The following is a 12147-nucleotide window of genomic DNA, read 5'->3' as shown; positions in this document are numbered from 1 at the left end:
TAAGCAAAAGTAGGATCGGGGTGGTTTTTAATCAGTAGGAGTCTGACACTCCCTCTCCCACCTCACTCAAGACGGGAGAAACCATTGGATGATTTTGCACTTACAAAAAAAGCTATTCTAAGTGAGATTTTTTTGTTAAATTCTAAATTCATTAAAAAATAAACTGAACATTTGAAGACTTTCCTAAGATATATTTTTCCTATCAATATTAGATTTTATAGCTTTAAAAATTGTAACATAAATATGACTTTTATCTAAACGAACCAGTGTTTTTTTTAGTAAATTGGACACAAGATAACCTAATTTGGAAATAACATACCAATTTAAAAAGGTAAAATCATCCAATGACTGCTCCCGCCTTGGGCGAGGCGAGAGGGAGTGTCAAGACTCTTACTGACTAAAAACCACCCCGTTCCTACTCCTGCTTTTCGAGCCGGAGCCCCGGTAAACCCGTTATATAGTCCGCAGCACCGGGATTAACCTGACCTTAAGTGTCTAAAAATCGTGTGTGCGACATTTATTAAACAATTTGAATAATATACAGATAAAAATATTTATTTAGACGACACAATATGGAAGATATACAATACTGTTAAATAATCTATTCATCATTAATTAATTTATAATATTTCAATATACTTAGAACTTGACTTTACCCCATAGAGATTTCTTAAATATTTTATTGCAATAAGTTAATATATTACGATAATTTGTTACTATGGAATGGTGATTATTAAATAAATATTTTTGTATAATGAACATCGTGATACAAACTCAATTAAATGACAGATACGATAAGGTTTTGTCACTTGAACTATTGAGAAAAGCTCTACTAGTTTCAGGTAACTGAGTGCGTTTCGCTTATGTTAGTTTGCTTTTATTCTGCGAAAATAAAACAAGAGCGCGTTCGGCGCTCTGATTAGTTGTTTCATTCACGCCGGCCAATCAGGGCGCCGAACACACTCTCGTTTTTTTTTTTTTTTTTTTTTTTACATTTAATGAGTCGACGTTCGGCGCTATCTCACCTGATTAAGTGATGATACGGCCTACAGCACGTCTGCCCATAAGCAACCTATTCACTCGGGCCTTGAAGACCCCAAGTTATACCCATCGGAAACACAGACTCCGGCAAGGAGTTCCACTCCCTAGTTTCGTTCAAGGAAAAGCAAGCGCTTCGTGCGAGTTATATCTACCATGATTGGTTACGCCTCGTTAATTGTCTTGTGCTTCGATGATGAAAAGGACTAAATCAAAGTTGTAAAATTCCCCCGCACACTCTCCGAAATGTATCCGGTAAAAAACGGATTGCGACCTTGGCCTGTGTTCAAGGCTTTGAAGCCGGGCCTCCACAAGCGCGTCGTCATTGATGAGCCTCTTGGCACGCCTTTCAATGTGTTCGAATCCACTGGTATTTGGCCGAGCCGTCCCAAAGGTGAAGTTCCATACATGACCGAACCTGCGCTTGGTACAGGCTAGCAGTTGTTTACGGTGTGAAGTACCGTCTCACCTTCGAGTAGAAACCCAACTTTACCAGCCAGATGCGCCTTCGACTCTATATAAGAGCCGAAGTTAAGCGTTGGCGATAGAGTTACGCCCAGAAGCTCAAGACGATCCGCTACCGGAACGGACACATTTCGGAAAGTCGGAGCCAGCGGGAATTGACTCCGTTTGGCAGAGAATAGACACGCCTGGGTTTTGGTAGCGTTGAATTATTTGGCGTTAAGTATAGGAAACCGCCTTCAAGGACGAGTTCAACCGTTCGACCATGGATTTTTTGAGACCGGATTGTGTTTTACTCCGCGCAAATCGGACACATAGATGAACAACTGTGCTGTCATCTGCATACCCAAAGATTTAAGCAGTCGTTGATGTGCATTAAATAGCGTTGCTGAAAGTACTGACCCCTGAGGGACTCCGGCGTTGATGCCAAATTGGTCAACGAGCAGCCATCAATGACTACTCGAATTGACCGATCCCTCAGGAAGTCTGCAATCCATCTGCACAGATCAGCGGGAAGTCCATATGCAGGAAGCTGCCGATAAGGCTGTCGTGCCAAACCCTGTCAAAGGCCTTTTATATCGAGTGAGACCGCTATTGCCTCCCCGTGCTTTCGATGGCCTCGCTCCACGTGGGTGGCATACGCAAGAAGGTTTGGATCGGTTGCGGCGAAAAATACTGCTGATCACTGAGGAGGTCGTTACCTTCAAGGTATTTAGGAGCCTGTTGTTAAGTAAGTTCCATACTCTTGCAGATATGGACGTGACCGAGATGGGCCGGTAATTATTAGGGTACGACTACCTTTTTGGGCACAGGCTGCACGTTGGCTAGCTTATCATTAAACCGGCATAGACCAGTCTGGCAAAGAAAGTCGAAACAGGCGTGTCAGGATTGGAGACAACTCAGGCGCAAGATTTTTAAAACCACGGCTTTCCGTCGGGGCCATGGCCTTGTTCACGTCAAGATTACGCAACGTCTTAATACCTCCTTCTGCGTATGCGATTTTTGACATATTCGTCTCGCAAACTCTATGGAGAGAACTCGTTTCGTTTCTTTCAACGTAAAGCAAGTTCACACTTAAGGTACTGATTGGTTGGTTAACAAGCAGCCAATCAGAAGGCTAAACGCAGTAAGAAAAAAAGCTATGCGACGTAATGAATATGAGTCCCGTTGTAATTTGAAACTAGTCGAGTAGAAGTTTTCTCCAATAGTTTAGTGAATTATTGATGTAATTCATAATTATAATGGATACAAACACAACCGACTACTCTATAAGATACGATAAAATAATTTTTAAGTATAGGTACTTGGATGAAAGGTGTCCCAGTTTTATATTGGATTTACATAAATAAAAATAGATGCCATATTATTTATTACTCATTAGTTTGTATTAAATAATAATATTAAATACCTTGTTCACTGGTACTAGATACAATTTGAACTTACATTTATGAAAGTTAAAGTTATATTTTTTATCTTATTCCCTTCTTTCTAGCGATCGAAGTTTTTACGAAAATACCTTTATCAATGTGAATTATCATTTTTTTTATATCATTTTAGACTAATCCGATTATCAGAGTCTACATTTAAAACCGTAATAAACATTTATCATTAAAATAGAGACGACTGGCTGCCACATTAGAGTAAGAAAAATCAACAAATAAAAATAAATATTTGTACTAAAACTAAATAAAATGCAATTAATCGTACAGGTTGCGTTCAATACGTTTTACTTCCGTACTCAGAGTCATTTAATGGTTACTTAACCCAGTCCTTAGCAATGTTTTCGATACAAAATTGTTACTAAGGAACAGTTTAAGTAATCATTATGTCTCTGTGTGAATTAGAGAGCTTTTTTGGTAGAGGGAATGTTCAAATAACTAAAAGGTCAAAAGCCTAGTTTTTCTTTTCAAAAGTAAACAAAATAAAGAACTAACCAGTAAAATGCCAATCGTGCGAGCGACGAAGATTACAACTCTTGGGTTGAACAAAACGAACAGTAGTTGCACGGTATCTGGGAAAAGTTTTCAATATACGACATCAGTACCCTTAATATGAGTTTAATGTAAAGTAATCGAAACGTGAGCGCGTTTGGCGCTCTGATTGGCCGTCTGGAATGAACTAACCAATCAGAACGCCGAACGCGCTCACGTTTCGATTACTTTAAACGTATTAAGCATAGTCATACTAAGGGTACAGACTTAATAACATACCTGTGTATAATAAATAAAATAACGAACAGAACTGCCTATCCCCTTAAATGTTAGCATCTATTATAATCAACTTTGTTACAACAAGACTATTTACCGCTGGCAATACTGGTAATATTTCAGAGTGGCAACATTGGTCATGGATGTGAGACGGAATAGTACATTACGTAGTTAGTGCGGCGAGGTGTGTCTAGCTGCATAGACAACCGTCGTTGGAACTCGTCGCCCGCTTCTGCCGTTGTAAATTCACTACTCCTGGACCGTGTTCTCCCTGTAAATTTAGAATTAACAAAACATTTAGATTGTTATACTAATAACTGTCGTTAGACATACCAAATTAACTACGCTACGTTTTCTTACATACAAGGCAAGGCATACGTAAGTGCTCATGTATTCACGTAGGTTGTTCATGATGAAGTGTGCCTCTGTGACTCGAAATTAGTAGAGCTTTTCTCGATTAATGTACGTGAGTAAACCGTTATATTAAAAAAAATGTTGTTAATAAAGTTTATGAGAGTATTTTATCCCTCTTATTACATGGGAACAATGACTAAAGCAGCCAAGTTTTTATTGTTTTTGTCACGCTTTAATAAAAAAAGTATGAAAAGATCAAAGTAGTTTCCATTTATGATTAACCCCTATATGAAAACGACGTATGTTTGTAAATCTGTGTCTTACCTCAACGCTGACGACTCTTAGCGGTTGCTTGGAGTATAGTTTATGCGCCAACGTCATAAATATAGACTCCACATTGTCACACTCCGAGTCCAAAAGCGCCGACGTTTCAAATAACTGAAAAATAATGAAATAGAAATATTAAAAAATGCTAAAAGGCGTTGGGTAACCACTCTAGAAAGTGTATGTAAATAAAACACTGGCGTTTAGCGGAATATGCTAAGAAAATTCTGTCCTATTTGGGAAAAGGTGTATGAAAATTTTGAGCTCGATTTGTGATTGTCTCATTGGATCACATGATGGTAAGCAATCGCCGTGGTATTACTCCAGTCAAGCCAGGGCATTCGTACCAAAGTATGGCTCTCCCACACTTAAATTCCATTTTGTGCAGCTAAAACAATAGACTTGCGAAAACTTGTCCTTTTAAATCAGTTCACCTTTAAGGCAGGGCATTCGGTTTGTTATTTGTTTATTGTAATGCAATTAATTACACTTTAATCACTAATTACATACACATATTTCTAAAATGTAATTAACATATTATCTGTTTGATTAATATGACTAATTAGTCTGAACTGAGTTTATCACCTCGATGATGCATCGACTGGCAGATTGCGTTTAAATTCTGTTAATAAAGCTCTGCTAGGCTACGGTATTCTAGCCAGCCCTTGTATCGTGCAGGAAACACACATCCATACGAAGCAGGTCCAAGTCACTAGTCTTTAGATTTCATAAGAAAGAAGTTCCCTCTCGCGCCTGTATGTACGTATGTAAGTATGTATAAACGCAACACTCCCAAAAACTAACAGACGAATTATTATAGTTCTCAGAGAATTCAACAATAAATAATAAATAATAGTGTGATTTCTAAGGAACATCGTGTCCGGTGGGTCGCCAAATGCTTGCACCCAATTTGCGAACATAGTGCGTAGCCGTCATGGAGTGAAATATAATTATTCTATTTCTATGTACTAACATTAGGTTAAGATTTCACTATCATTTTTTATTTACTAACAGTAGGTTAAGATTTTACTAACACTATATGGATGAACATATTCTGAAGTAAATAAATGAATTGAAAAAAAAAAAATGGTTTTGAACACGCGAGCAAAGCTACGGGAGAATCTAGAATTACCATCAGGCGAGATAGCGGCCAAACGTCGACCCATTAAACTTAAAAAAAACCAAAGGCCTTTCGCCTTCAGTATGAGAGGAACTTACCGGCATGCCATACTTGTCGGCGAGTCGCTGTGCGTATGTAGTGGCTAGCCGGGACTCAGGCGTGCCACAGTCGCACTTGTTGCCCACCAGTACTCTCGGAGCACGCATCAGACCGTGCGACTCCACCTCTTGCATCCAACTTGCTATTGACTGGAATTACATAAACATAAAGGGTAACATTAAATTTGAAGTGGGTAGCAGAACAAGTGGGCATCATCATCATCAGGCTCAATTGTGCAGGAGTTGAACATAGGCCTCCCCCAATGACTTTCAGCTTTTTTTGAAAGGGGATAATCATCTGATGATTTCTCTCTCCTTGGGCGAAGCGAGAGGGAGTGTCAGACTCTTACTGACTAAAAATCACCCCATTGCTATTCCTGCTTTTACTCGGTAGGCAGTCTGCAGCTCCGAGAATGACTTTCAGTTAGGCTTCCAAATAGATTGAAGCAACCTGCACACATAGATTCCCAGGGACCCATTCACCCTAAGGGTGGACTTCTGTTCTGTGCTTGCCATATTATTAGTTATGTAACTATAGAATATTATTTGTATACAGTTCAATTAAATGCAATAGGCATTTTCTGTAAGACTGCTGTGGTGTAGTTAATCATTTCAAATCTATACTAATATTATAAAGCGAAGAGTTTGTTTGTTTGTTTGAACGCGCTAATCTCCAGAACGCCTCACATGAAATGTCTCAGGTTTGGTGACATCATAAACAATGACTACAGCGTGGACATTCCGGTAGTAATGCTGCACCATAGACTTGCGGAACCGCTCCTGGCCTGCCGTGTCCCATAGCTGGAGCTGAAATTACAGTCATTTTCAACTATTATAGTCATATCTCATATTAATTTTTATTTTATTACTATTAAGGCAGATCAACAGAATAAACACTAACATTAATAAAAAACAAGATGAAGACACAAGATCATGTGCTTATGCCAATTATAGACATGCACCACATTCACAACAATAACATAGCTTTCGTATTTTTTTAGAAATTAAAGGTAAAATTTGTTTTGTGCATTATCAAATCCAACTTGGATGATTGAGATAATATTATTTGATAGTACAAAGGTAGTTTCTGGTTTTTACAAAAAGAGGACAAATAGAAACTGTGACTAATAAACAGATAACATGAGTAACATATTTTTATCTGCAAAAGATTTATCTAATATTTGTACCAGATGCCTCTTTATTTTATTTTCTTATTGGGGGTACTATAGAAGTTTAATTAGCTTTACAGTTATGTGAACAGAAGATTGTTAATTAATAATTTTTAATTGATTTGCTAGTTTCTATAACTATAAAATAGTTAACTATAGCAAGTAATTTTTTCATGATATATGCTAGGTATGCTAGCTTTTATGTCGTAAAACCAGTTTGATGTGGAAGAAATTTATTTCAAAAGGCTTAGAAAGATGGAGAATGTTAGGTCGGGATATAGGGAGGTTGTTGGTGAGATTTGCCTTAGTATTTTACTGAAATACACGCCCCAGCAGACTGACGTGGATAAAATGAAACAGATGGAACTACGATTCGATGTGGTGTATATCTATCCGCTTTTCCGAATGTTCTATTGTTAGAAGCATGATAAAGTGCGCTGTAAAGCTTTAAAGTGCGAGTAAAAATAACGGTATGAAGCAGAACTAAATTATTACCGAGCGCAAAGTAAAATTTGCACGTCATACATACAATCATACGTAAAAAAGATTACTATTTACCTTTATATCTTCTCCGCCAATTTTTATATTTCTTTCTCTGAAATCAACACCGATCGTGGCCTCAGATTTATCTAAAAATTGTCCTTCGCAAAACCGATAAGTTAGACACGTTTTGCCAACACCTGAATCACCTAACACTATAATTTTAAACACTTTCTTCTGTTTTAAACCTGGTATTTGGTGATTTGACGCATCCGACATTGTTTAAAGTGCGGTAAACGGAAATTTACGGATAAAAGGTTAATAATCTCATGAAATAATCAAACATCAATAATATTTTGAAACATTGTTTGCGTTATCAGTATTAACAATACGAATAAATTAAAAAGTTTAGTCTATATTGTACAAATCTGTCATTTTTTATGAACTTGGCGCTAGATAGAAAGAGAAAAGTTATTATTCTTCTTCACTTCTTTATTTAGTCGGCTTATATCATCCTTTTTAGTGCACAGATAACATAAATTTACAGATGAAAAACGTTCAAGTATTGCCATGACATTGCCAACATGGTCCTTTTGGTAGATTTTTATTAAGCTTGATGACTTTTAATGTAAATGCAACAATAGAACTCAAACAGATTGAAACAGGATTCTTCAAACGTCGAATCAGAAACCCATTCCTCCCTCATGCCCAATTCCCAATCGCTAAAATGTCGGTAACGCATTTGTAACTCCTCTACACTTCAAAATGGCCATTGGGCATCGGTTTTCCTATAACGACAGGTCTGTTCACCATCGCTGATAAGATTTCAGTTACTCAACGTTTGTGTTATATTTCGTCGTGTGAGTGGGGTTACTGGACGCCCTATTCCATTTTTACCAATCTCATCAATCTTCAAATCCCATATTTTGATATTCATGCCATCAGGTGAACCATCTACGCGTTTGGCGGCCTATACTATAATAAAGAAGATCAAACTGGTGACCGGACGTATCGTTCATAAATTATATCTATTACCTACCCAATAACGGTGATATAATCGGACAGGCCCCAGATACCGGTTTCATTATGTTCGATTAAGTTGAGATTAGAAGAAAAGTGATTTTATGCGAAGAAAATATTTTTATCCAACATCCTCATTGCCTAAAGACAAAAATTTACAATAAGGGTCATGCAATGCATGCAAATGAATTCACCAGCACATGCGAATTGAAATTTCGGTTACGCAAGTCAAGTCACATTTCGCTAAATGTGGTCTGCTGCTTGCTAAAGACCTCTCAAAGAGTTCAAATTCTATAGAATGGATTTTATTCAGTATTTCTTTTTGAGATTAAATCAAAAATGAGATCTGCAAACATAACTGGGATGAAATGGCCCATCAGAATATCTACCAAGCTGAAATGGCAGTAAGCGAGATAATGGCATGTAAAACAGTAACTGATGAATTAACGAACTCATAGAGAGTTATGATGATAATAATGAAACGAATGATAATCAATATGCATATTTGAGACATTTTATAAGGCAAATTATCAAAGGCTGTTGGTTAAACAAACAAAATATTAATCAGATGTTGTTTATTTATTTTTAAGTAGTCGTTGTGAAATTTATCTAATCTACATGCCTACTTCGAAATATATAATGTGTCGTCAACTGATTAACGGTCAGAATTAACAACCTAAATCCAAAATTTGTGATTTTTAACTTTCATCAACCATTGTTTGATGTTTCTATCAAAAACTTAAATCATTCCAGAGATTTCCAGGATCATCATCGCATCTCTCGCTACAACTACAGAATTGGTAGAATTTTAAAACTAGTCATGGCAATTCGTAACGGTAGAACCTAAGTCACAGTAGTTTTTTTAGAAATGTCCGACGGACGAGTCGTGGGTCGCGGATGTAGTGACGTTTATTAATATTTTTATTAGAAAATATACCAATTAGAACGTTATTTGTTTCATAAACTTTGTGTTGTAAAGTAGATGAAGTGATCTGCGATAAAGTTTTATTAAAAACCGGTAACACCGTAAAGATTACTGTATAACCTCTTCGTCTGGACAATCTATAATCTTTCTCGTAATTGAAGCTAAAAATTCTTTAGCTCGCGATAAATGAAAGTGTTGTTTACATTCCGTGAAGTGTATGGTGTGCGAATCCTACGCGTTGTGTGTACGAATCTGTTGTTGAGCAGTTACGTGCTGGAAAAATGTGTAAACGAGAAGCTTTGTGTTTAAAATGAGTGTAAATTCGTGTAATCCAATTACGAAGTGTATTTGTTGTATTTGTGCTGGAATGTTGCCGTAGGAGTGCAATGTCCAGGCTCGTCGACTACTTCGTTATTGTGGGCTTCGACCACGAGAAGGAGAGTAAGTATAAAAACCTCATAACTTTGGTACCTACAAAATTAATTATTCCGCTCACGTACTGATATGCGGACTTATGTGGCGCGAAAAACTATCAAGTGTATACAGCCACAGGCTGAATATTTAGTAAACGTTTGCTTATCTTTGAAAAAAAAAAAACAAATAAGAATTTGTAATGAAATAGGAAATATTGCCCAGTTTAAAAAAGTACATAAGTTACGCAATGTTTAAATTCTTATCAGACTCTTATTGTAGTTCCCAATAACATTTTATTACACAGAGTTCTAAAGAAACAACAATTTGAATGTATAAGTTATTACTTATTATAAATATCAAATCAAAATGTAAAAGAACATTACCAATGCAAATGTATGTTTTATCATCTGTATACAAGTTAATTACAGTTTTAGTGCAATTTGAATAAATTAAAAAGTCAGTGTTTTAGTGTTGACATACTTTCTCTACATTTTGGTGAATCATATAATTAAAACATATCAGTTGGTTGTGTAAATAATATTGTATTTTTTTTTAGAATTGCATAATTTGCATAGATCAGCAATGACCTACATGTTAAAAGTCATGAGAGAGCAATATTTTAATTTTTTACATCAGTTGTTCATAATTTAGTTATTTTTTTAAAGGATTTAAAGTTTCCATGATTCTGGACTTCAAATTTTGTATCAAAGCCTGTGCTTTATAAATGCTCTTAAACTATCTACCTATATTAAAAATATATATATAAAGATTCATTTCATTGTTACTGGATTCTAAATAGGTCACTGTATTACAGTTTTTTTTTTTATTAGCTATACATGCACACCAATTATTTCAGCAGTAATTATCAAGTCCAAGTATTATTTATTTCCTCCTACATATGGTTAGCTATATACCTGTATGCAATAGGTATAGAAAAGGCTGGAATAGCAAATATAATACTTTTTGAAAAATATACAAACATAGGAAATAGTTATTGCACAAAATACTGATATTTTACTACCAGCTATTAAGTATTATTTTTGTAGTAATAATAATTATAGTTGTAGTGAATTGTGTAACAAAGGGACTATAAATATTGATGTATGACAAGGGCACGAACCAAGAGTCCGTAGAGAACTAATGTAAATAAAATAAAAGCTATTCAACAATATTGTCAAATCTTATAGGACACTAATACTAGGTACTTATGAGACATAAAAATGTATTTTGTAATCACCAAGGACAGCTTTAAAGCCTTTGGGACTGTCACTGTCTAGTCTTCAACACAAAACTTAATACAAACTAATCAGCTTGCTTTATCACCTCTTTTTATCATTTTTAATAATACATGAATGCCGTTCAACTGCCGGTGGACCCCTATGACAATTAACTATAGTATGTTATAAATGAGTCATCCAAGTTCATTGACAGAACATAGTTATCTGTGGTACCGACTACAGTCTGTGGTGCATACTAATATACTTGTTTAATAGGCTGCTTCATACTTCCTTGTTTGGTGTATGCAATATAGAAAATTAGATATACATAGGCACCTAATTCAAGGTGAAATATACAGGTCTAAAAATAGCACAAGCGATTTGAACTAGGTGAGAGAATTGATCTTTAGAGACTTATAATTTGTTATAATAAAAATAAGTCGGGTTTTCCTTCCTGACGCTATAACTCCAGAACGCACGAACCGATTTCCATGGTTTTGCATTTGTTGGAAAGGTATCGGGTTCCGTGAGGTTTATAGCAAAAAAAAAAATTTAGGAAAAAAGACATGGTGGCGAAACGGAGTTCGCCAGGTTTGCTAGTTTGTTATAAATATCTATCAGTTCAGTGGCAAGTGCCTCCTCCAGTAGCTTCCACTGTTTACGGTTTTGAGCTACTCGTGTCCATATGGAACCCACAGTAAGTTTTCAGCTCGTCTTTCCAGTGCTTGTACGGTCCACAACATCTTTTACCATCTTTGTAACAATTTGGCATATAATGTTAACATCCTCTTATTAACTAAGCCACTACCACTACTTTCTTTTGTGAATGTTTTTTTTATCATTTGTTAATTGTTCTTAATATTGGTCTATCTCTATCTCTATTCGATAAACTCAAACACTCCTGAATAAATTGACATATGAATTTTAGCAGTGCGTAGATGGATTGACGGTGCAAGTTTTTATTTCATTATAGTTAATCAATTATGATTTCGTAGCTCGGAACCGGCCGCAAGATTTTATGATTACATTTTTAAACAGTTACAAAGGATATTCCGCTAAATGAATCTTATCAAAATATTAATAACAAGCAAAAGCTAATCGCCAAATACATAACGGAATTCCTAATACCGTTACTTAATTAAGTCATCTAATATTGACGTAGATTCCGATACTATGTAATAATAAGGCGTGTCCACCTGCTTGTATAAATAAACTTCACCACGAACATGACGCCCTGGTAATTAACACGCTGTGGACAGTAAACTCCTTAGGGGATTCTCGTTAATTATTTAGGGAGTCGAACCCATGGAGCGGCGAAT

The 12147-nt window shown here is 36.1% G+C and overlaps 2 protein-coding genes across 4 annotated transcripts in view; one reads left to right on the top strand and one right to left on the bottom strand.

Moving 5' to 3' along the window:
* Positions 1-3702: 3702 nt before the first annotated feature.
* LOC118271125 (putative Ras-related protein Rab-33) lies at positions 3703-7660 on the bottom strand. The gene is made up of 5 exons (XM_050695934.1): positions 7331-7660; positions 6291-6410; positions 5604-5753; positions 4386-4499; positions 3703-3978 (listed from the first exon to the last, which is right to left on the bottom strand). The coding sequence occupies exons 1-5, from the start codon at positions 7529-7531 to the stop codon at positions 3898-3900; spliced, it is 666 nt and encodes a 221-aa protein (XP_050551891.1). The 5' UTR covers positions 7532-7660; the 3' UTR covers positions 3703-3897.
* A 1466-nt stretch (positions 7661-9126) lies between these two features.
* LOC118271233 (myotubularin-related protein 5) overlaps positions 9127-12147 on the top strand; it is an 85860-nt gene continuing 82839 nt past the window's right edge. For all 3 annotated transcript variants that reach the window (XM_050695920.1, XM_050695921.1, XM_050695919.1), the window contains exon 1: positions 9127-9638. In XM_050695920.1, the coding sequence (XP_050551877.1) occupies positions 9584-9638 (55 nt within the window). In that variant the 5' untranslated portion in view covers positions 9127-9583. The remainder of the gene's footprint in view (positions 9639-12147) is intronic.

Source organism: Spodoptera frugiperda, chromosome 9 (genome assembly GCF_023101765.2).
Source record: "Spodoptera frugiperda isolate SF20-4 chromosome 9, AGI-APGP_CSIRO_Sfru_2.0, whole genome shotgun sequence".
Lineage (NCBI taxonomy): Eukaryota > Metazoa > Arthropoda > Insecta > Lepidoptera > Noctuidae > Spodoptera > Spodoptera frugiperda.
Note: the sequence above shows the minus strand (reverse complement) of the source record. Positions and strands in the feature narration are given on the sequence as shown.

What these genes read in the sequence shown, in the direction of transcription:
- LOC118271125 (XM_050695934.1), bottom strand. Translation starts at nt 7,531, where the DNA reads ATGTCGGATGCGTCAAATCACCAAATACCAGGTTTAAAACAGAAGAAA. An exon ending in TTGGCGGAGAAGATATAAAG is followed by an intron (nt 6,411 to 7,330) that starts GTAAATAGTAAT and finishes CTGTAATTTCAG; the next exon opens with CTCCAGCTATGGGACACGGC. An exon ending in CCGACAAGTATGGCATGCCG is followed by an intron (nt 4,500 to 5,603) that starts GTAAGTTCCTCT and finishes ATTATTTTTCAG; the next exon opens with TTATTTGAAACGTCGGCGCT.